At 35.2% G+C, this 23,158-nt stretch overlaps 1 protein-coding gene across 4 annotated transcripts in view; it reads right to left on the bottom strand.

The window, feature by feature from the left end:
• Window positions 1–7,058: 7,058 nt before the first annotated feature.
• Window positions 7,059–23,158, bottom strand: part of LOC102520404 (membrane cofactor protein-like) — a 28,119-nt gene continuing 12,019 nt past the window's right edge. The window contains exons 4-12 of one of the 4 annotated variants that reach the window (XM_032467084.1): window positions 21,959–22,044; window positions 20,956–21,153; window positions 18,157–18,339; window positions 17,723–17,767; window positions 15,761–15,808; window positions 9,925–9,975; window positions 8,489–8,524; window positions 7,922–7,990; window positions 7,059–7,370 (exon numbers count right to left, since the gene is read on the bottom strand). In XM_032467084.1, the coding sequence (XP_032322975.1) occupies window positions 7,923–7,990; window positions 8,489–8,524; window positions 9,925–9,975; window positions 15,761–15,808; window positions 17,723–17,767; window positions 18,157–18,339; window positions 20,956–21,153; window positions 21,959–22,044 (715 nt within the window). In that variant the 3' untranslated portion in view covers window positions 7,059–7,370; window position 7,922. Of the gene's footprint in view, window positions 7,991–8,485; window positions 8,611–9,924; window positions 9,976–15,760; window positions 15,809–17,722; window positions 17,768–18,156; window positions 18,340–20,955; window positions 21,154–21,958; window positions 22,045–23,158 lie in introns of those variants that run through there. The other 3 variants (XM_014565619.2, XM_032467083.1, XM_032467085.1) reach the window with 3 other exon arrangements.

Here is a 23,158-nt window from a genome sequence, read left to right as displayed (position 1 = left end):
CCCTCCTCTTTGACCGCTGGCTCCTTTGAAAGCGGCCCTGCCTGGTTTGAGGACTGAGAAGGGGCTGGGAGCTGCCCCACCTGAGATAAAGAGCTACCTGAGCTGTTCCTCTTTCCTTCCCTTTGTATGACCGACAGCAAGTCCACAAAGTTAAGTTTGCTTTTCTGAAATACGTGGCTGAATCTTTACTCTGCCCTTTACAGATGAGAGGTGCCCATGGAGACAAAGATCCTGATGCAACTTGAGGTTACCTGATGAATTTACTCCCCACAAAACTGCCTACCGTCAGATGATGGGTTTGACATCTCCTTACTCAAGGAGAGAGAAAACCACCTAGAGCCAGAATTCAGCGTGGATTCTAATTCTCTTAAAGAGGGGAATTCTTTTTAAGAAGACTACAAGGCCACAGTGTTCACGTCTCACTGAGCTGGCCTTCCTGTTATGTGTGTGAGAGCCTCACTTTTCACAGAAGCAGGCAACTGAGGCTGAATTCTTCTTGATTTCTCAGACTGGCTTATTGTTATCAAAAGAGATGAAGAACAAGGCCGGACATAAACTTTATAGCTTCTCTAAATCATCAAGGAGTGACAAATAACTTTTAAGAATACTATTTTACCCTATTAAGTTTGAGAGTATTTTCCAGTAATTCTCTTAAAGAAGTCAAACTAGTTCAAATTCCCAATATTCATTGTTCTTGTTTTTAATGACTCAGGGCCAAAGTAGTGTACACAGATTTGTAAAAGCTTCTTATGATAAACAATATATAAAACACATTTTGTGGTTGTTGAATGAATTTTAAGACTTGGCTTTAATCTTTAAACAGAAAAGATTTCAAAGTCCCTTCCTCTACAAATAAAATTTAATCATTTTGAGTTATATTTCTCTGAGTTTAGAGATTTTATTAAAAAAAAAAACAACAAATACATTTCCAACCTTAATATTACCAGAGATTCAGGGAGAATGAGTTGACCTGCCCTCTACAAGCAAGTGTTACTTAATGGAAAACAGACAAGATATTCAATCCCAAATTCCTGTTTCAGAAAAACATAAAGAATGGCAACTACATTCACGCTGCAGTAAAATGTTAGCATTATGACTTTACAGTTGCATTCATGAGAGTGACGGAAACTAGACAATAACTTTTATAGACCCCTTTTATCTTTCTGGTTTCATCGGGACATAGTTGACATACAGGCATTCCCCGGAGACATTGCAGGTTTGATTCCAGACCATCCCATTAAAGTAGGCATTGCAACAAAGTGAGTCACAGGAACTGTTTGGTTTTCCAGTGCATATATAAGTTATGTTTACACTAGCCTGAAGTCTGTTAAGTGTGCAATAGCGTTATGTCTAAAAAATGTATATACCTTAATTTAAAAATATCTTATTGCCAAAAGATGCTAGCCATCATCTGAGCCTTCAGCAAGTTGTAGCAGTGACGGGAAAGATAACTGAACACACATCAACATAACAAAAAGAATTATCATTTCAAAAGTTTGAAATATTGCAAGAATTACCAAAATGTGACACAGAGACATGAAATGAGCAAATGCTGTTGGAAAAATGGCACCGATAGACTTGCTCAATGCAGGGTTGCCCAAACCTTCAAATACTAAAAACTGCAATGTCTGCAAAGCACAGTAAAGGGAAGAACAACAAAACGAGGTACACCTGCATAACAGTGTGAAAGTACAAAGTGTCCAGCAGGATTTGATAATATATATATTGTGAAATGATTACCACAATAAATTTTTTAACATCTATAATCTCACATAGTTACCCCCCACTTTTTCTTCTTATGATCAGAATATTTAAAACCTAAACTATTAGCAACTTGCCAGTGCAGTCATCCTTTGATATGAGAGGAAGACTGGTTCCAGATCCTCCCCCCCTTCCCCTGAAATAAAAATCTAAATGCTCAATTCCCTTGTATAATGCAGCACAGTACAGCTGGCCCTTCGGATCCAGGGATGCAGAACTGCCAAATACAGAGTGTCAGCGGCATACAATACAGCATTCTAATTATAGTCACTGTGTACACTATATCCTAGTACTTGTTTATCTGATAACTAGAAGTTTGTACCTTTTGGCTACTGTCCCCTAATTATTCCACTACTCCTCAGCTCCCACCTGTGGCAACCAGACATCTGATTTCTTTTTCTGAGTGTGGATATTTGGATTCCATATATAAGTGAGGTCACACAGTATTTGTCTCTGTATGATTCACTTAGCAAAATGCCTTCAAGGTCCATAAGCATTGTTGCAAATGGCAGGATTTCCTTCATTTTCATGGCTGTATCGTATTCCACTGCATGTATAACACCATATTTTCTTTATCCACTCATCCATCAATGGACACTTAGGTTGTTTCCATGTCTCAGTTATTATAAATAATGCTGCAATACACAGGGAGGTGCAGTGATCTCTTTCACACAGTGATTTCGTTTCCTTCAAATATACACCCAGGGTGGAATTAGTGGCTCATATGTTGGTTCTATTTTTAATTTTTTGAGGAACCTCCATACTGTTTTTCATAGCAGCTGTTCAAATTTACTGTAGTCTTAATATTTTAACAGAATTAAAATATAAATCAAAACACAGGTTTGTGGAAAACAATGAGTGCTTTGGTACTGCTGGAGTAGGTGGTTTTTTCTGGTGGGTCCAGCACTAACCTCTGTTTCTCTACCAGTAAAAAGACAGCATCAGAGGTGAACATAATTAAGTACAGAAATAAATTCCAGAAGCCCATTTAGAAATGGACAAGTAAAAAATGTATTTATAGTAGTATGAGTCACGAAATTAGGAAATAAATGATTAAATAAATAAATGATTCCTTAAAAGTAATTTCAAATGTTCAACCAGTCTAACTCTAGAAACCCTCCCTGTATTATATTTTTGATCTCCCATAAAACAAGAAACAGAGCAGTTGCACATACTGAGTAAATATTCTCTTATTATAGTTTAGATGGGGGAGGGGGTGGAAACACTAGAGAGAAACACACACTTTCTTAATATTGCTATTTAAAACCTGGCTCTGAGGTGAAACCTTTAAAAAGTAATGATTCCAGCTGTGTTCAAGTTCAGTTTTGCCTTATTTACCCCTCACTGTCAAGGAAATGATGTGTTCTGGTAAGAGAATCTCCTAAGTGACTAAAACTCACAACACACTTTTTGTAATAAAAGAGATTTTTCTAAAATCTATTATTCAAGTCCAGCATTGTCCAAAGAAATATAATCCAAGTCACACAGGTAATTTTGAATTTTCTAGAAGTCACATTAAAAAAAGGAAAAGAAGCAAGATTAGTTTTAATATAGCTCGCTTAACCCAGTATTCACGTACTATACATTCCTTTGCACTAAGTCTCTGAATCTGGTGTGTCCTTCGCACTCAAGCTCATCTTATGTAGGGTAAGCCTCGTTTGCCGTCACAGCAGCCACCGAGGGCTACGGAGTCTGGAGCTGGAAAACGCAGTCCCAGTCCCTCCTCAGGAAACAGGGTGGAGTAGACAGACCACAACCAAACGTGGACCAGTCGGTTACTCAGAGCGTGCCCTCTCCAGCAAGCACTTTGGGATGCTGACCCCACGTCAGAGCTAACGGTGTTAATTTTGGAGATTCTACTATTTCTCCTGGTGGGCGAGGCTTCACTGAACCACCACTGTCACAGCACTGTGCTTGTAACAGAGTCGTTTTCCTAAGGACTACTGTGGTGGGCGACTCCTCCTGAATCTTCCAAAACCACTGTATTTGTCTATTTTTTGAAGTCAGTACATTTTTCTTTGTTGTAGTAAAACTCTTTTCTTTAAGTAAAATTTTAAATAGAATTCCAATATTCGACAAAGATAAATAAGTATTAATATAAACTGAATGAAACATCTGATATAACAGAAAAGCTATTCGAAGATGATTAAAATGTGAGTGTGAATTACTAATTACAGTTATGCTATTACCTTCAGCATTCATTAAGTTATCTTCAGATGTTTACAGACACTTTGAAGTTCAGGTCTGTCTGAAAACTACCTTCCTAGTTGGCTTTAGCCTCCAAGGAACCCTAGGAGAACCACGCAGACACACAGGGCTAACCATTCTAGACTGCCGTTCTAGTTGGCATGTTTTGTCTTCCCCTTTGCTCCTGTGATCAAAGACACCACTTTGCTTTTAACAAGAAATTGCCCCTCCCCTTCCTGTTGGCCTTTGTAGAATCTGCTCCCAAACTCATGACTGTAACCTAGGGTAGAGCCTTAGATTATAAGTCATGGAAACATATCTCCTCTCTTACCAGCTACACAGACACACGTTCTGGCACAAAAAAACTTCCAGTTCATCTCATTCAAAGACAGAAGGTGGACAGGTTTAGTGACTTAAGGCAATGCATTTCATGATTTTCAAAATCTGAGCATATTTTTAGTTGGTTTCTCTTTCATATGCTAAAAATATTCTGGTCAAGGGAAACACGTAAGTACCTTTACGGAGTTATTTACAAGGTGAAATTGAATATCTTCACAAAATTAAAATACGAAGAGAACATTTTTCCTCCCTGCACTTAAAATGAACACATTCTGTGATTACTTACCATTGGGCTAAAAATTCCCCGAGTTTTGGACTCGCAGCTGCCTGAAGGCAGAGGAAGGCAGACAGTCTGATGAAAGGATGAGGGAACACTGCTCTACTGGGGTCAAAGCCAAAGCCTGTCAGTGCACATTATTTTATATTAAATAGGGAAGGTCTGAGAAAACATCAATAATCTGGGAAAGGGAGCAGGAATCCTAGTGTCCTCTGGGGTGTTTACTGCTCACACATCTGAGCTCAGGTCATCCATATCTAAATAGTCATTGAATATTTTTCAAGAAGCAACTTTAATTTTGAAACCTTAGATCATCCAGCAGATAGAGTCTAAATTTCTATGCAGTCTGTCTACCTCTGAATCCACTTAGCCTGAAGTGAATAAGGTAAAACTCTCTTTCACAGAACAAGATTGTATGAGGAGCAACAGTCCTGGTCCCCCACACTGTAGAATATGAGGCGATCAATACACAGAGCTTGTGCCAATTTCATTATAATACTGTCTCAGAAATCCATTTTATGATGTACATTCTCAGATGAATCCTTTGCACTGAAGACAGTTTCTTCCTGTGGCACAATTGTTTTCACCCTAGGGAAGATGTCTGTAAAACTTATTTATTATATAACCTCCTGTTTTTCTGTTGACGGATCTAAACTTTGTAAATGTGCTCTCTCAACTACTCAGAAATCTTTGTTACTTACTAGTTTCTGTTTAAAATTTTTTGAAGCTTTGATGAATGCTGAAGAACTTGAGAATGAAGTAGAAACAAGTTCAAGTTAAGCTGATCCTTTTAAGTTTTTGCCCCATGTCATTATACATCCCATCACTTGACTAAACTTACTATTTATATTAAAGCCAAAGACTTAAGTAAGATTCATTTAAACAGACTGTTTAAAAATTACAAAATTTCTGGATCAGTCATTATTAATATAAACATTAAAATAGTTTAAAATTACAAAGAATAATAAATATCCTGAATGGAAAAAGAGAAAAAGAATCTAGTTACAGTTACTAACATACATAAATTATGCAATAATTCTAATGACCTTAGCAAACTCTTACTTATCCAGTGATGATTTAACGTGAGTAGAGAAAGTCATTCATTTATGAACACAGTATTTATAACAAATAGTTGAAAACATTAAAGTAAACAAAAGGCATTTGTTTTTTGGAACCACACAGTTAGGACATGCAAAACAGGACTCAAGCAGTAGCAAAAGAGAGGGCAAGGGCTAGACTCCAAGTCTGCAAGGTGTGGCAGAAGAATTGCTAAGAAAGGAGACTGGAGGGAAAAGGAAGGAGGGTGTAATGATCCCATCAGACCAGCTGGGGTCCTAGTCTGTTCTCAGCTGAGAACTAACACACAGAAAACTGTAGCAGAATGCTCTAACCTTGTAGCCATTTTTCATCATAATTTAGATGATGTTTAATGATCTTAAACGTTAAATGACTTTGACTATTTTTGTGACTTGGTGTGAAGGTTGTAGAAGGCCAAATCATCATAAATGGAAATCTACATCAAATCTGTTTTGTATTAAGTTTTAAAAGCAATTTTGGTTTATCTGTGCCTGGCATCCTGCTTCCAGAGTTATCCCTAGAAATAGAGAAGTAACTGAATGCATTTTACAGTCTTGCAAAGAAGTTTCTAAAGTAACAAAAGAAATTGGGGCGGGTGAAAATATGGACATTAAACAGTACAAAGAATATAATGAAAGAAAATTATCTTGAAAGAAGAGCAAACTAAAGCCAAGAATTACCCCACATCCTTTTAAAAAGCATACACATAGATGGGGAGTCTTTAAAAAATCCAATTACCTTAAGCAGGTGAGACATTTCCCAGTAAGCTTGCTGGTGCCTCTCACATATAAAGGACACGGCACATCAGTAACAGTCTACACCCTGGTGACTCGTAGCGCAGTCAGGCCAGCAGCATCACCAAGATGCTCATGGGACGTGAGGTCTCAGACCTCTAATGCTACTGAAAAGGCAATCTGGGGGTACAATGCTCAGATAACTGTTCAGCTTTAAAAGGCCCACTAACAGGTAGCTAGAGAGAGTTTGGTTAATAATTAGGGAACCTTTAAATATTTTAGTGCAGGGATGGTTTAAACAAAGAAGGAGAGTGAGGAGCAGAAAGCTATCTGTTTTACTTCTTTAGAGGTTATTTCTATATAAGCCTTTTGGTGCTTTAAAGATATTTCACGCATATAGTATTTTCTACTTAGACTGCTGTGTATATACATTGTTTAAAAAATATACTGCTGATAGAGAACTCAAATATGCATATCATGTGTTCCATAAATATAAGATGTAAGATTCAAATGAAGGAATTGTGGGTATTTAAAAAAGATAACCAAGTAACACTTAAAAAGTTTGTATTCTGTATGAGTGAAGAAAGTATTTTTATTACATAATCCAAACTCAATCATTAATATAAAAGTATATATTAAAAGCAGAAACAAACCATGAATTCCAGAAGTCTTAAAATTATTAGCTTGATTTTAAAGCTATTTCCAAAGCATTATAAGGAAAAATCACTGAAAAATCAGAAATTTAAAAGTACGTAATCTTAGTCTACGCTCCATGATTTGTTCTTTAATTAAGTTGTAGGTTATTTCATTAAAATTTAAGCTTGATTAAAAAACCCTATTTTTCTTAGAAGATATGTATTTGTACTTTAAAAAAACTAAGCTCCCTTGCTTTTTCCATTTATATAGATAAAAAGACAGAAAAAATTAATGAAGTGCCTTGTAAATCTTACCCCTCTCAGCAACTTTTAGTTTAACCCCATCAGTTTTACCGCCACCTAGTAAATTAAGAGAACATACGAGGAAAATCAGTGTTGCTTTTCATTCCCCAGTTTAACTTGTATAAGTAACTTCTCTAAATGAAAAGAAATCAAATTGGGTATTTGAATGAGACACCTAGGTACCTTCATACAACTACCCAAGTTATGCAGACAAATGGGAACATTTCACCATAAAAATTCAAGTGGAAACAGTTGTCAAAGTCTCCACAGTGAACAAATTTAAATTTAATCTTGGCCACTAGTTCAGTGTAGAAAGTAGGGTACATCGAGGGCAGGGAAGGCCTCATCATGGTTTGATCTGCTTCAGAACTTGAACCTCAAATATCACAGAAGTCTTTCTTGCATCTCAATATCTGAAGCGACCTGCAACAGGTTACTCTTGTGGGGTTGATATTAAAAGCAGCTAAAAATATTTTTAGTAAATAAATGAAATCCAAACAACATACTCATGTAGGCCGATTTAAAAAATAGTATGTAACACAGAGTACAAATAAACTGCACAAAAATATGTTAAGAGTGAGAAGGACCAATAAATTAAAGAAACATGCTTTAATTTTCTTCCTGTCTCCGCATGGAAAATTTGTACAAGCAGGCAGCAGATACCGTGATGGCGGCAACTACAAGAAACCAGGAAACAAATGACATGTAACTGTGAAAAATCATCACCAAGATTTGAAATCTAGCAGAAGAGACAAATGTTGGTTAGATTTTCATGGTCAGAAAATGTTATTTTATCTAAGCACATAACATGTTTATATTCTACCTGGTCTCTTCCCGATCTGAATCCAATTCCCGGGAATCATTTAAAAAGTTCACAGTAAGTCAGACGAATTCCTGATTAATTTAGAAAACTACCCAAACTCTATTTGAGATGCAAACTTGTATGACTAATCATCTCGAAAAAACATATGTTATTTAGGGCTTGTTAGTAAGTGTATGTAAAAGAATGCACAGTCACCAACACACGGTAGTGTATTATATCAAAGGTTTTCCTAAACTGGTTTACTTTATTTCACACTATAAGAATTAAGGAAGCTGAAAAAGTGACTAACAAGAAACACACTTCTTCAGAGTAATGTCTCGACTTAAGCGGTAGCGAAGTTTGAGATACTCACCTACAGTAAGAACAATCACAGCAATGAGTCCTACATCTGAGAAAAAAACGACCACAGTTTGAAGAAAATTGAGCACATAGGTGTCTCCAAATAGCTATTGCATTTTAATTTGACCAGATCAGCTATAAGTACAGCAAAGAAAAAAGATTGTATCAATTTGGGTTTAGCTAGTCATTCTGATCACAGAACTCAGCTAAACAGATCCCAGGGTTAGGATCCAGCTTGTGAAACTCTTAACAGAAGCCTTACTTTTTATCATTGTGTGCTCTAGCTACCACACCAAGTTATTTAGCACCAGTTACTAGGACAGTTAGATTCACTAGATTAGAAGAAAATTGTTTTAAAACATATTATCCCATTATAGTTGGTTTAGTTCGCTATTCAATTTATTTCTTATGATTTTGTTAGGAATTTAACTTATCCCCCAAAAATATGATTGTAGAAGAAGTCATAAGAAAGCTCTGTTAATCTATTACACACATGCTATTTGCAGTCTTTACAAACAATGCTTTATCTTATCATCACCCCTCCTTATTTCCCCTCCCCTAAATTAAGAAGTACTCCTAATTACAAGGAAATTTTCTCTAACAATGTAAATGAAATACTGGGGCACATGCATGAAAATTATGCATAGAGACATACACTTGGATTTCTGACTATCCAGAGAGCAGTAAACAATATCACCAAATCTTAATTCTTAGAATATTTGTCAGTACTACCTCTACTTCTGTTATTAGTTTTAATATCTATGACTCAGAATATAAAATGTCATGCTCAGCTCTGCTTCTTTATTTCATAAATATTATCAAGTGAAAACATCTTAAGATGGCACTGAATTTACTTGGCACAGTGGCAGTTTGACCACAGTGTTCAGAAGGAAAACGTAGCAAGCCTGAAGTGCATTTTATAAAATATATTAACTTTACTAAAGCGGTTTGATGTAAAGAAAAGTAAGAGCTACTTTCCTTCATTTTCTTATCAAGAAATCTTTATACTTTATTTAACTGTCACATATTTACTTCATCAAGTTCTTTAACATATATTGTGTGAACCTGCATGTGTTTGTTACAGAGAAACTAACCCAACTAGCAGTACTTTCAGGTGTATGTACACAAGGCACAAATAGAAAGAAAACTTATCTGCAAGTTGCCATCACAAAATAACACTATTACATAGGAAGCAAGTGAAAGTTTATGTATTTTAACCTACATATGATCATAGCATTTGAAAAAGTTACCTTACCCGACTAGGGAGCCTAAGTTGGGCACCTATTAAAAGCTGTATTTGTCATGGGATCTGCACTATTAAAATAACTACAAATGTCAATTGTCACCAGGTTGTGACATGTTGTTTCTTCTCTAAACAGGTAATTGAAATAGTTCTATGTAGAACTCTAGGATTTCATAATTCAGGGTTATTTATAACCAACATAATACCTAAATCCTCCGGGTGTTCAGGATGTAAATCATCAGGTAGACTGGGATGTCCTGAAAAAAGAAAAAACAGAAATAAGAAAAAAAAAAAAAAGGTAGAAGAAAATAATAAAGCTTTACAGACCTATAAATTTATTTGCCTTTGTACAAAACCCCTGATAATTTCATTCTCTGTAACATGAATTGTATTAGTGCTTCTCTTTAAAAGTAGTATCATAAAATACTATAAATTTATACTCAGTGTCAAAACATTTTTCTTCTTGCCCATTGACATTTCCTGGCACAATATTCTGTGATACAGCAAGCAAGTTTATCATTAGTGTATTGTCAAAATTAGCCTATGGATTCAATGGGGTTCTACTTAAAATTAGAAGACATAGGAGGGCAAGCAGTTTAACAGTTGATCTACAATAGAATGAAATTTCAGCATAATAAAGGCCATTAATAAAAACCCATAGCTAACATCATACTCAACAGTGAAAGACTGAAAAATTTTTGTTTAGGTCAGGAATGATGTAGGATGCTCACTTTTATCACTTCTACAACATAAAAGTATTTTTATTTATTTTTCTCGCCTAGTCAGAGCAATTCATCAAGAAAAAGAACCAAGAAGCATCCAAACTGGGAAAGAAGAAGAAAATGATCTCTGTTCCAGATTACATAATCTTTTAAGTGGAAAACTCTAAAGATCACACACACAAACATGTTAGACTTAATAAATGAATTCAACAAAGTTGGAGGCAACAAAATCAACAAACAAAAATCAATTGCATTTCTTTACACAGTCCATAAATAAAGTTCCCCAAACCCCTCCATTTCAATAGCATCAGAAAGAATAAAATACTTAGGAATAAACATAACCAAGGAGGTGAAAGCCTTGTACACTGAAAACTATAAAACATTGCTTAAAGAAATTGAAAAAGACAAAAAACAATGAAAGGACACCCTGTGTTCATAGACTGGAAGACAATATTGTTAAGATGTTAATTCCAGACAAAGCAATCTACAGATTAAATGTAAATCCTATGACCATCTTGAAAGTGCATTTTGCAGAAATAGACAAATTCAACCTATTCCTATGGAATCTCAAATGACTTAGAAGTAGCCAAGAAAATCTTGATAAATAAATACAAAGTTGGCTGACATGTCCCAATTCCAAAACTTATTAAAAAGCTACAAGTAATCAAAACACAGTTGTATTAGCATAGAGACAGACACACAGACCAATGGAATAGAACAGAGAACCCAGAAGCAACAATGATATATTGTGCAGCACAGGGAAATATGCTATTATTTTATAATAACTGTTTTTTCTATGTTTGTTTATTTATTTATTTATTTATTGGCGCCGAGAAGGGTTTATTGAAGGGCCAAGCAAGGAGAACTGGTGGCTTGTGCTCAAAATCCCCAAACTCCCAGACGGTTTTGGGGAAGAAGTTTTCACAGGCAAAACCTGGGGTGAAGGCTGCAGGCTGTGTGTCTTTCTTCTGATTGGTTGGTGGTGAGGTAACAGGGCAGTGTTCCAAGAATCTTGCACTAAGGCTCTGTTTTGTAATAACTTTAAATGGAATATAACTTTAAAAATATTGAATCACTATGCTGTACACCTGAAACTAATATAATCTTTTAAATTAACTATACTTTAATTAAAAAAGGAACAGAAATCCCAGAAATAAACTCTCACTTACATGGTCAAATGATTGTCACAAGGGTGCTAAGAACATTTAATGGGGAAAGAGCAATCTTTTCAACAAATTGTTCTTGGAAAACTGGGTATCCACATGCAAAAGAATGAAGTTTGACACCTGCCTTATGATATATACAAAAAATTAATTAAAAAAGGATAAAAGAACTAAACCTCAGAGCTAGGGAAGTGGCCAAGACAGTGGAGTAGGAATACTCTGAGCTCGCCTCCTTCCTTGGATGCGTGAACATTACAACTATTTACAGAACAACTATGGAGGAGAGTAACCTGAAGATTAGCAGAAATGATCTTCTACAACTAAAGATATAAAGAAGGAACCACAATGAGATAGGAAAGAGGGCCAGAGACATGGTACAATCAAGATCCATACCCCATGGCAGGCAACTGACAAACTAGGAGGAAAATTACAGTTGCAGAATCTCTCCCCAAAGAGAGAGGGGTCTGAGCCTCATATCGTGATCCCCAGCCTAGGGGTCCTGCACCAGAAAGATGAGCCCCCAGAATGTTTGTCTTTGAAGGCCACTGGGGCTTGCTTTTTGGGGATCCAGGGGGCTATAGGAAATAAAGACTAATCTTAAAGAGAAAACACAAAATATTACATGCTTTTGAGACCCAGGCAGAAGGAGTAATTTGAAAGAAGCCTAGTCAGACCTCCTTACTAATCTTGGAGAGCCTCTTGGAGAGGCAGGAGGCAACTGGGACTCACCCTGGGGACACAGATGCTGGCAGCAGCCATTGTTAGGAGCTCATATCACAAGGACTCTGGTGCTGGCAAGTGCCATTTTGGAATCCTCCCTCTAGCTTATTAGCAACCTGATCTGTCCTCTTCCTCCAACAAGTGGGCACCAGTTCTGGTACACCCCAGGCCAAGCAGTTAGTGGAGTGTGGTAACAGCCCCGCTCTCAAGCAGCCTGGCTGCCTTAGGACTCCTTATCTTCCCACTGCTCTGCGACCCATCCCTGACCACCAGAGGCCCAGGACCTGGCCCCAAACACCACAGTCAGACACCAGGACCCAGCTCTGCTCACCGGTGGGCCAGCACTAGCCCTGGGAACCCCATGGGCCAGCCTCACCCACCAGCAGGTCAACACCAACTCCAGGACCTTCAGAACCCAGTAGCCAGAGACCCTAGGTCTTGGCTCTGCCCACCAGTGGGACAGCACAAGCCCCAGAACTCCATGGGACCAAGCCCCACCCACCAGCAATCTGATACCAGCTCTAGGAACTTTTGGGCTCCTCAGCTAGCTTCCGCAGGATCAGACCCACCCACCAGTGGGCCAACACCAGCTCTAGGACACCCTGAACACTACAGGCAGCCAAGTCAGGAAATGGCTTCACTTACCAGCAGGCTGACACCAGCCCCAAGACTCCAGAGCATACCTCCATGCACTAGTAGGCCAACACTTGCTCTAGGATCCCCAGCTCCACAGCCTGCTGCCCTATTATCTGGCTCAACCAACCAGTGGGCCAGTACTAACCCTAGTAGTAGTAAAATCATCTTTATCCACAATAAGTAGTTAAGGGATTCACAAAATAAAAATATGTAAAATATGATGTTGAAAACATTAAATGTGGCAGGATGGAGTAAAACTGCAGGGTTGTTAGAATGTATTCACATTTAAGAAACAGGCAACTTCAAATAAGCCAGAAAGAGAAAGAGAAATACCATATAATATCACTCATGTGGAATATTAAAAAAAAAGTAAAAAGAAATAAAGGACACTATGAACTCATCTATAAAACAGAAACAGACTCGCAGACATAGTGAACAATCTTATGGTGTCTGGGGAAAGGAGGTGGGAAGGGATAAATTTGGAATTTTGAGATTTGCAAATGTTAGCCACTATAAATAAAAATAGATTAAAATTAAGTGTCTTCTGTATAGCATGGGGAACTAGATTCAATATCTTGTAATAGCTTTTAATGGAAAATATGAAAATGAATATATGTATATGCATGACTAGGACATTGTGCTGTACACCAGAAACTGGCACATTGTAACTCTGACTGTGCATTAATAAAAAAACTTAAAAATTAAAAAAATTTTAAAAAGAAACTAGAAAAAAGGAAAAGGTAATCCTCTTAATGGAAGGAAACATCAGCAAATTATATATGTGATAATGGATTAATATTCAAAATACATTATGAACTTCTAAAAATTAAAAAAAAACCCAATTCAAAAATGAGCAAAAGACTTGAATGGATAGTTTCCAACGAAGGTATACAAAAGATCAATATGCACATAAAAAGATGAACAATCACTAATCATTACAGAAATGCAAATAAAAACCACAATGAGATACTAGTTCATATATTTTGAGATGGCTATTATCAAAAAACAGGAAATAACAAGTCCTGGCAAATAGGTGAAGAAATTGTAACATTTGTGCATCACTGGAGGGAATGTAAAATGGTTCAACTGCTGTGGAAGACATTATTGTTGTTCCTCAAAAAAGTAAATCTAGAACTAATATTCTAGTCTTAGGTATATACCCACCCAAATGGAAAATAGGGACTCAGATACTTGAATGCCAATGTTCAGAGCAGCATTATTCAGAATAGTGAAATGGTGGAAACAAACAAAGAGTCTATCAACAAATGAATGGATAAAGGAAATGTGGTATGTACAATGGAATAATATTAAGTCATAAAAAGGAATAAACTTCTGATACTTGCTACAAAGTGGATGAACCTTGAAAACATTATGCTAAGTGAAATAAGCCAGACATGATTCCAATTCTATGAGGTATCTATAATAGTCAAATTCATAGACAAAGAAAATAGTGGTTAACAGGGCTAGGGGAAGGGGGAATAGAGAGTTATTGTTTAATAAGTATGATGTTTCATTTTGAGATATGAACACCTTTTAGAGATAGATAGTAGTAATGGTTGCACAAAAATGTGAATGTAATTAAAGCTAACCGAAATGTACATTGAAAATAGTCAAAATCGTCAAAAAATAAAATAATAGTTGATCTAGAAAAATTAAGAGACTAGCCTGAGCATTTCTGAAAGGGAAGTGTTTTGCCAGATATGAAAACATATCATAGTACTGCAGTAAAAAATTGATTTGGTGCTGGCACAGGAAAGTAGAGTTCAAGGGGACAGAAAGAAGACTAGAATACCTGTGAGTTTAATGTGTGATAAAAACTGACACTTCAACACAGTGGGAGAGAAGACAACTTATTCAACAAATGGTGCTACTTCAACTATTGGATAAAGATAGGAGGAGTGTGGGGGAACACAATCTCATTCCATAGACAATAATGAATTTGAGATAAATCAAGGATTTAATGCAATTATGCAATCACATGGTTGGAATGTTTATATAATTTCAGCATGGGGAAGCTTTTATAAGAAGGACACAGTACTCATAACCATTAGGGTAAAGATCAACATATCCCGTTACCTATTAATGTAAAACTTCTGTACATATAAATGACCACTGATAGGAGAAAAGTTAGATGAAATATGGTATATGTTAAAATCATCATTAAAAAAGATGAGAACAAATCTAAATACAACCCAATTCAAGACATTAAGTGGAAAAACTAAGTTACAGAAGAATATGAACAGCATGATGCTATTTTTGGTTAATAAAAAGACAAAATGCCAAAATATGTATAGCTACAATATATAAGAATGCTGATGTATAGAAATAGATAAAAAGACATCCTGAACTATTAAGAGATTAACTTTGGTAATGGACCAGAGAAAGAGACAGAAAACTAATCTTATTCTGTGTGATTTTCTAACGTTTGAAACTTTACAAATTCATCTTAGTATACTACTTATATAATTAAAAGTTATAAAAAGTAATCTATATCCAATCGTACAAAATCTTAAAAGAAAACTGACTAGTAAAAATAAGGCAAAAAAAAAAAAAAAACAAACCTAGAAGAAAAATTTACTCCATGTTTAAAGGGCTGAATTTAAAATGAGTTCTGATAAATCAACAAGAAAATATTTAGAAATCATATAAGAAAAATGAACAAAGGACAAAAATAAATGTATACTCCCCCAAATTCAGCTCCATTGATAATTAAAGAAATGCAAATTAGTACATGAGATCATTTTTCACCCGTCACCTTATTAAGTTCTAAACAATATAAGCAGGATAAAGAGGTACTAAACCTGTAGAACTTGATACTGGAGTGGTAGGTGGACGAGAAGATTGAGAACCTGGAAAAATAATTTTGATTCAACTCACCAGCCTCATCAACACAAAATTATAAAACTAATTTTGATTTTTTTTATTTTTAAAAAAGATTATTTCTCAAAATGAAAAACATACATACTTTCCAAACTTTGCTACTCTACTTCTGGGAAGTTAATCTAAATATATATTTAACACAGGTACAAAAGAATGTATGCATAAGAGTGTTCACTATGACTTTGTGTTACATAATGGAAATCCTAGAAGTTAATAACAAATCATAAAAATCCTGTTTAGAATAAATATGAATCTTTTAAAAATACCATCCACATAGTATTATATTACATAATTTTCCACTCAGCATTTTTGCTCATATTTTTTCATATTCACACAATCAGATCTACCTTATCACATTATATGTCGGAGATGATCCATTTCACAATCTTTCTCTAACTGATGATAAAAATGACAGTCTCGTGAGGAATTTTGATTTTTGATATTTAAAAATAATCCCTGTAGTTTATCTTCTTTATAAACTTGTCCTCACAATCAATTTTCTTTTCTTTCAAACGCTAAAATGTATCAGTGTTTTAGAAACCCTTTATGAAATGCTTATAGCCAACTCTTTCAAAAAGCATATTAACATAGTATACACAGTGAATATTGCCACTAAGACCATGTAAGTAAAGATGGACGGGTCAATGAGTATAAATTTCATATGTAATCTTTATATATCATCCACCAAAACAACTCTTCCCCCAAAACTACATAGCACTCACTAAGGTACTCTAGGCAGCTACTGGGTACCAGCCTTACAGGAATTACAGAAAGGAGTTCTAATTACCATATTAACATGAATAATCCCCCTCAATCCTTTAAGATATTAGGACAATAGGAAATAGGCAAATAAATTAGAAGCCAGTAACGGAGCTTTGAGTTCCACACCTTCATTAAACAGGAAACTAGAGCCCACAGAAGTGATGTTACTTGAGTGAGCAGAGCCTCCCTAGCACCCTGAGCACCCTCTGCCCAGGCTCATGCTCTACCCATTCTTCCTCTTGTCTCTTGCTTCTGCTGCAATCAAAGAGAAGCCAGAGGTGGCAGCCCTGAAATCAGGAAGATAATTCCTTCCACCATATCAAAATAGCCTCTCAAGACTTAAGCAGAACAGCTGATCAGTAGTCGCGGCCAGCAATCACCCACTTCATTTCAATAAATAAGGACTTTCCCTGCCTTTCAGTTGCTGTGAGATTTCCTTTCTGTTGCCAAATGAAAATGCCCAGGAGAGAGAAAAATAATAATATGAGGTGGCAGGAATGGGGTGAGTACAAATACCATTCTGTTCTGGAGACAGCAGAAATTTCCCAGTTGAAATGGTACTATATAAAAAGAACAAAACTTGTTGTTGTCTGGGAAATGAAACATAGTCCTGGACCCGGATGATACCCTGAAAAGGTATCAACAGATCACTTTTAAAATGAATAAAAATAGCAATGTTGATGACACAGAAAATATACATGTTAAAAAAAGAGAAGCCATGGACCTTCCTCTATACTAACACTAATTCAAGTGAAACCGTAAATCAGATGAGCTACCTTAAGAGCTTTCCTGACGCTGGGCGCTGTTCTAAGTGCTTTAAATGAATCCCATTGTAACTTTACTATCACACAGTGAGGAAGGCATTAATTCATTATACATGTAAGTAAACACGTTTGAAGTGTACATAACTTGCCCAAGTTTGCACGCTTGTTTATATCTGTGGACTATGGCGAATAATTTTAGAATCACTAAATATAACAACTAAAATGGCTATAAATATGTTCTTCCTCCTTTTATTATAAAAATGATGGATGAGTGTAAATCATCAGACATTTAAAGGTTTTGAAAAATCACAAAGAATTCAAAGGACATTGAAAAATATAAGCAGGACTTTGTGAAACCTGAGACACTGGAATATGGATGTTTTGTAGTGGCAGGAATCGATGCTGGAAAACAAAAAAAACGTAAATTTGTTAAAATATTTGGAATTTATTGCTTTCTTTTCATTTATATGAATTATGCCTTTTGTGCTTATTTAGGTAAACATGCACATACTTTAATTTATTCTGAAAAATGATTGCTATCCCCTTTACATGTAAAAATGCTCAACAAGATACATTTATATGCCTGTGTGATGTAAATAGCCTATAAAAAGATAGAAACATCATGCCAGATTTCTTTGTTAATTTGAAGTCATGCATCTATCGTGGAAATGAATACAAGAAAGATAATTACTAAAGTTGTTTCTTTTCAATTAGTCTGTATCATTGATATCTAATGTCAAAAAAATAAAAATCTTAAAAAAAAAAAAGAAGGAAAAAGATACTCTTTGTACCTTTAACACATGTTGGCAACTCAGGCTCCCAAGTACTGTCTGCGCCACAGACAATTCTGCTTTTGCCACGAAGGCTAAAACCCTCGTCACATTCAAATACAACTTCTGCTTTGTAGTAATATTTTGCTCTAAATCCTGATACCATGGTTCCATGATCGACAATTGGATAGATACATTTGACCACTGAAGAGTGAAAAAATTCCAAAATTATTGGAAAGTTACTTTCACATAGCACAAAGCAGTAATTTCCAGTGGGAAGAAAGAGGCAAGAAATGAAAGGCAAGATGTTAACTGAAAAAACAAAAAGACTTTATATTTGTGCATTTGATTTCCAAGCAAACAGATTTAGAGAAATCCAAGAACGTTTTTCCACCTAGAACAGACTGCCATTACAGTTTATTGGCTTTCCTAATTTTTTCCCCATTACTATAAAGTTTTGAGAAAGGTCTGAGTACCAAATACAAATTCAGGTTAAATTCAAAAGCAACTTTTGATACCATTTAGCTCTGGGACTGGTTTTTTAAAAGATCATGGTGACACTAGTTAGAGTTCCCTGCTCTTTTAGAAAGATAGTGAAGACTTTCCTGAGAAGGTAATACTTTAAATACTCAAACTTAATTAAAAGTTGAAAAATCCAGCCATGCAAAATGCTTAGTCTTCATGCTAATGTACTCTGGTATTCCCCACTCTACTCTACTTCTTCAGAAGTAAAACACAGGTCATGCCCTCTAGATTGACTTCAAGATTACGTTTTGCAGAATCTGGAAAAAAAAAAGAAACCAAAACCAAAAAGCGCTGGGCTGGGCAGGGAGTTCAGAGGACATCTTATGAGGGTAAATCTGAGCAATAACTGAGGGCCAGATAGCAGAAAGCCTTTTAAACCAGAAGTGTTCCTCCTCCTCTCCTGTGGATCTGAATTTCCATCAGGTATCATTTCTCTTCCACCAGAACTTCCTTATCAATTCTTGTGTTCAGGTCAGCTAATCACAAGTTCTCTTAACTTTTGTTTATCTGAAACTGTTTTTATTTATTTCACCTTCAGCTGAAAGACTCCTCTTTGATAGGGAATTCTAGGTGCTTTATTCATTCCTGTTGTTGCATGGATTAAAAGCTCATTCATTTTTACTGCAGAGTGTTATATATTATATTGTATGGATATACCAAGGTTGTTCCTCCATTCACCAGTTGAAGGACATGTGGCTTGTTTCTATTGTAGGATGACGATGACTAAGGATGCTATGAAAATTCTCATGCAGGTTTCTATATGTAAATGTTTTCATTTCACTGAAATTTCTGAGTAGTGCCTTAAGTGTATGCTTCACTCTATAAGAAATCGCCAATTGTGTTCCAAAATGGTCATATTACTTTGCATTCTTATAGCAATGTATTAGAGTTCCAAATACTTAAACTTCATCAAAATGTGGTATTAGTTTTTCTTTTTAATTTCAGCCATTCGAATAGGCGTTTAGTGGTATCTCATTGTGGTGTTAAATTACATTTATGTTATTACTTACTAATGATATTGAAAATTTTTCATATACTTTTTTGGCACCCACATATCTTCTTTGGTGAAATAAGTCTATTTGAATATGTTGTGAGAAGGTTTAAGTTGTCAAATTTATAGGCATAAAGTGGTTTGTTTTATTCTCGTTTATTCTTAAACGTCTTCAGGATATTTAGTAATGTCCTCTTTTTCACTCTTAATATTGGTAACTTCTATCTTCTTTTTTCTGTCAGATTGTCTATAGATTTATCTTTTTTATCACCTTCTCCAAGAACCAGGTGTTTATTTCTTTAATTATCTCTATTTTGTTTCTTTTTCAATTTTATTGATTTCTCTCTGTATTATTCCCTTGTGTTTTCCTGTTTGGGGTCTAATTTGCTTTTCTTTTTTAGTATCTTAAGGGGGAAGCTTAGATTATTGATTTGAGATTTTTCTCTTTTTCTAATACAGGCATTTCATACTACAGGTACTCTGCTAAACGATGCTGCTTTTGCTGTCCCACAATTTTGATATATTAATATGTTGTGTTTTCATTTTTATTTAATTCAAAACACTTCCTAATTTCCGTGAGACTGCTTCTTTGAATCATGGGTTACTTAGAAGTGTCTTGCATACTTTTCAAATATTTGGATGTCTAACATATACCTTCTTTTGAGTTCTACATTCATTCTATTATGATCAGAAAATGTACTGGTAATAGTTTCAATTTTTTAGAAATGTGTTAAAATTACTACCTAAAATATGGTGTTAGAGAATGTTCCATGTACACTTGAAAGGAATAAATATTTTATTATTATTTTGTGGATCCTTCTTTAAGAGTCAAAGCCCCTTCAGTGTCTCCCTGCTTTTGATCACTGTGTAACGATTAAACATTGTTGTTTAAGTAAGTTTCGTCTAGAGTTTAACAATCTTATTAGTCTTTTACAATTTACCATTTCCTGTGCCCAGAACTTTCAGAGGTCTTGTAATACATGATAAAACTTTCTAATTTTTAAAGCCAATATGTGCTGAGTTTTCTGATGCTTTCAAACAAACAAACAAAAATCCTAACTCATACGTATCGCAGTAGTTCATGATGTGTAAACTGGAAAGTGAAGGACGTGGGGTGACAGGTGGGGAGCTCTACAACTAGAACTATTTTTTATTTGATTTGACCTATATTAGATTAACTTGGAAGTCAATTTAGCAGGAGGAGCAAGTACATATGGCTATTTCATTTACTTGTTGGTAAAACTATTTACAAAGTGTTTCCGCAGTATTTACACATGAAGAAGGAAATAAATGGAAATTATTACCTTTACACTGAGGAGCGTCACTACTCCATGTGTCACTCCCAACACAAACAAGCCTGCTCTCTCCAACAAGTGAATATTCATCTGGTCCACTCGAAGGATCACAAATATAAGTTACTGCTTCATTATATTCAAAAACATCCTTGTGGCTATTGGTGTATCTTCCATTTTCTATTTTTGTAGGTGGTGAACACTTAATCTCTTAAAAAGGGGAGAAAAGGGCATGAGGTAAAGGTAAAAGATCGATGGTATTAGTAAAGTCCCATGAATTGCCTTTAAAAAATTTATTTACATATGATCTATAAGCTAGTTGTGAATCCAACATCCATTTAGAAGAAAGTCTCTATGTGAAAATATATTATCCTAAGTTTAAATCATTAATATAGAAATTAACTTTTAGAATAAAACTTGTTTTCTTAAATACTTATATAAAACATGAAATACATACATTTACCTGCAAGGGTATGCTAAGTTTTGCTATCATCATAAAAGGTGCTGACAATATAATGCTAAAATATATTTGTGATTAAAAATACAACTCAGTGCTAGTTGAGAAATACTTTATGATTTATAAATATCCACTCACTAAATTGGTAGTTCACTTTAATACCAAGTATTACTGTCATTTTTCACTGTCATTCTTATAAGCATATGGTGAAATTTTCTAGAGGCTACAAATTGTGTGATTTTGCAACAGAGTGAGTCCAGATATTAAAGAAAGTTGGAAAACTGTAAAACAATGTCACTATTCTCACTTTTGGCTTTGGAAAATTTTGATTTTTTTTATAAAAATATATTGCATATATTAGCATGTATTAAGTTTACTCTTCTTAAAAATGAACTAATAAATAATTATTTAAAAATCTTTTCAGTTTTAATTTCAGTGTAATACATATTAAGAGACATAACCCACATAAAGTAAAGTTCTTTGGTGTCTATGTTAATTTAAAAGCCAAAAAAAATCTGAGAACTGCTGCTCTATAGTCTAAAAAGAGAACATGCTTACTTTCACATATTGGAGGATTATCATTCCAGGCCACAGTATTTTCAGAAATTTCACAATGTAGAATTTTTTCTCCAATTATGTAAAAACTATATGAGAAAAGAAAAGTTACTATGTTCTTTAGCAAATACAAGATACACTTAATAAGGAAAACATTTGTATATGGCTATTTTTCTGCACTATAGTAATTTGAGGGAGAAGTTTCTTTAAAAATATAAATGGAAGTGCTAAATTTGCAACTTAATCAAATAAAGAGATTCTGCATGTGAATACACATTGGCCTACAGCAAGATGTCCAAATTGCTCTGTAATGCCTGTCAGTCTGGCCCTCTTTGCTGTCTCAGGCAAACGCATCACACATTCACTTCTATGCTTTTGCTCACACCATTCTGCTCAGTGGGGACTGAGTAGAGAGATCAAGCTCTAGAGCTTGCCTGCCTGCATTCAAGTTCCAGCTCTGAGACTCACTTCTTATTTGAGCTTGGATGAGTCCCTTAATGTTTCTTTTGCTCAGTTTCCTCATCTACGAAAAGGAGAATAATAGTACATACCTCATGTGACTGTTTTGAGGACTGGGTGAGTTAGCATCTGGCACATAGTGAGTACTAGGTAAATTTAAGCTCTTATTAATACTCTTTAGATCAGGATACAGGCATATCTGATCTTATGGTTCTTCACTTTATTAAATTTCTAACAAACGGAAGTTTTGTGGCAATCCTGCACTGAACAAGTCAATGGGCACCATTTTTCCAACAGTGTTTGCTCACTTTGTGTTGCTGTGTCACATTTTGGTAAATCTCACATATTTCAAGACCTAAACAGAGCTGAAGAATATGATAATTGAAATAAAAAATACACTAGAAGGGTTCAACAGCAGATTAGATAATACTGAATAATGGATTAGCAACTGGGAGACAGAATAGTGAAAATCACTCAAGCTGATTAGGAAAAAAAAGAATTTGAAAATGTGAGGATGGTTTAAGAGACCTCTGGGACAATAAAAAAAGTATACTAAATAATTCACATGATAGACACCCCAGAAAAAGAAGAAAGAGAGAAAGGAGCAGGGAACTTATTTTTAAAAAGAGTAGCTGGAAACTTCCCTAACCTGGAAAACATGGCATGAGACTAGACATCAACTAGAAACAGAAACACATGGAGGCTAAACAATGTGCTACTAAACAACCAATGGATCACTAATGT

The sequence above is a fragment of the Camelus ferus genome, chromosome 23 (assembly GCF_009834535.1).
Source record: "Camelus ferus isolate YT-003-E chromosome 23, BCGSAC_Cfer_1.0, whole genome shotgun sequence".
Lineage (NCBI taxonomy): Eukaryota > Metazoa > Chordata > Mammalia > Artiodactyla > Camelidae > Camelus > Camelus ferus.
The sequence above is the reverse complement of the archived record's forward strand: the minus strand, read 5'-3'. Positions and strand labels throughout refer to the sequence as shown.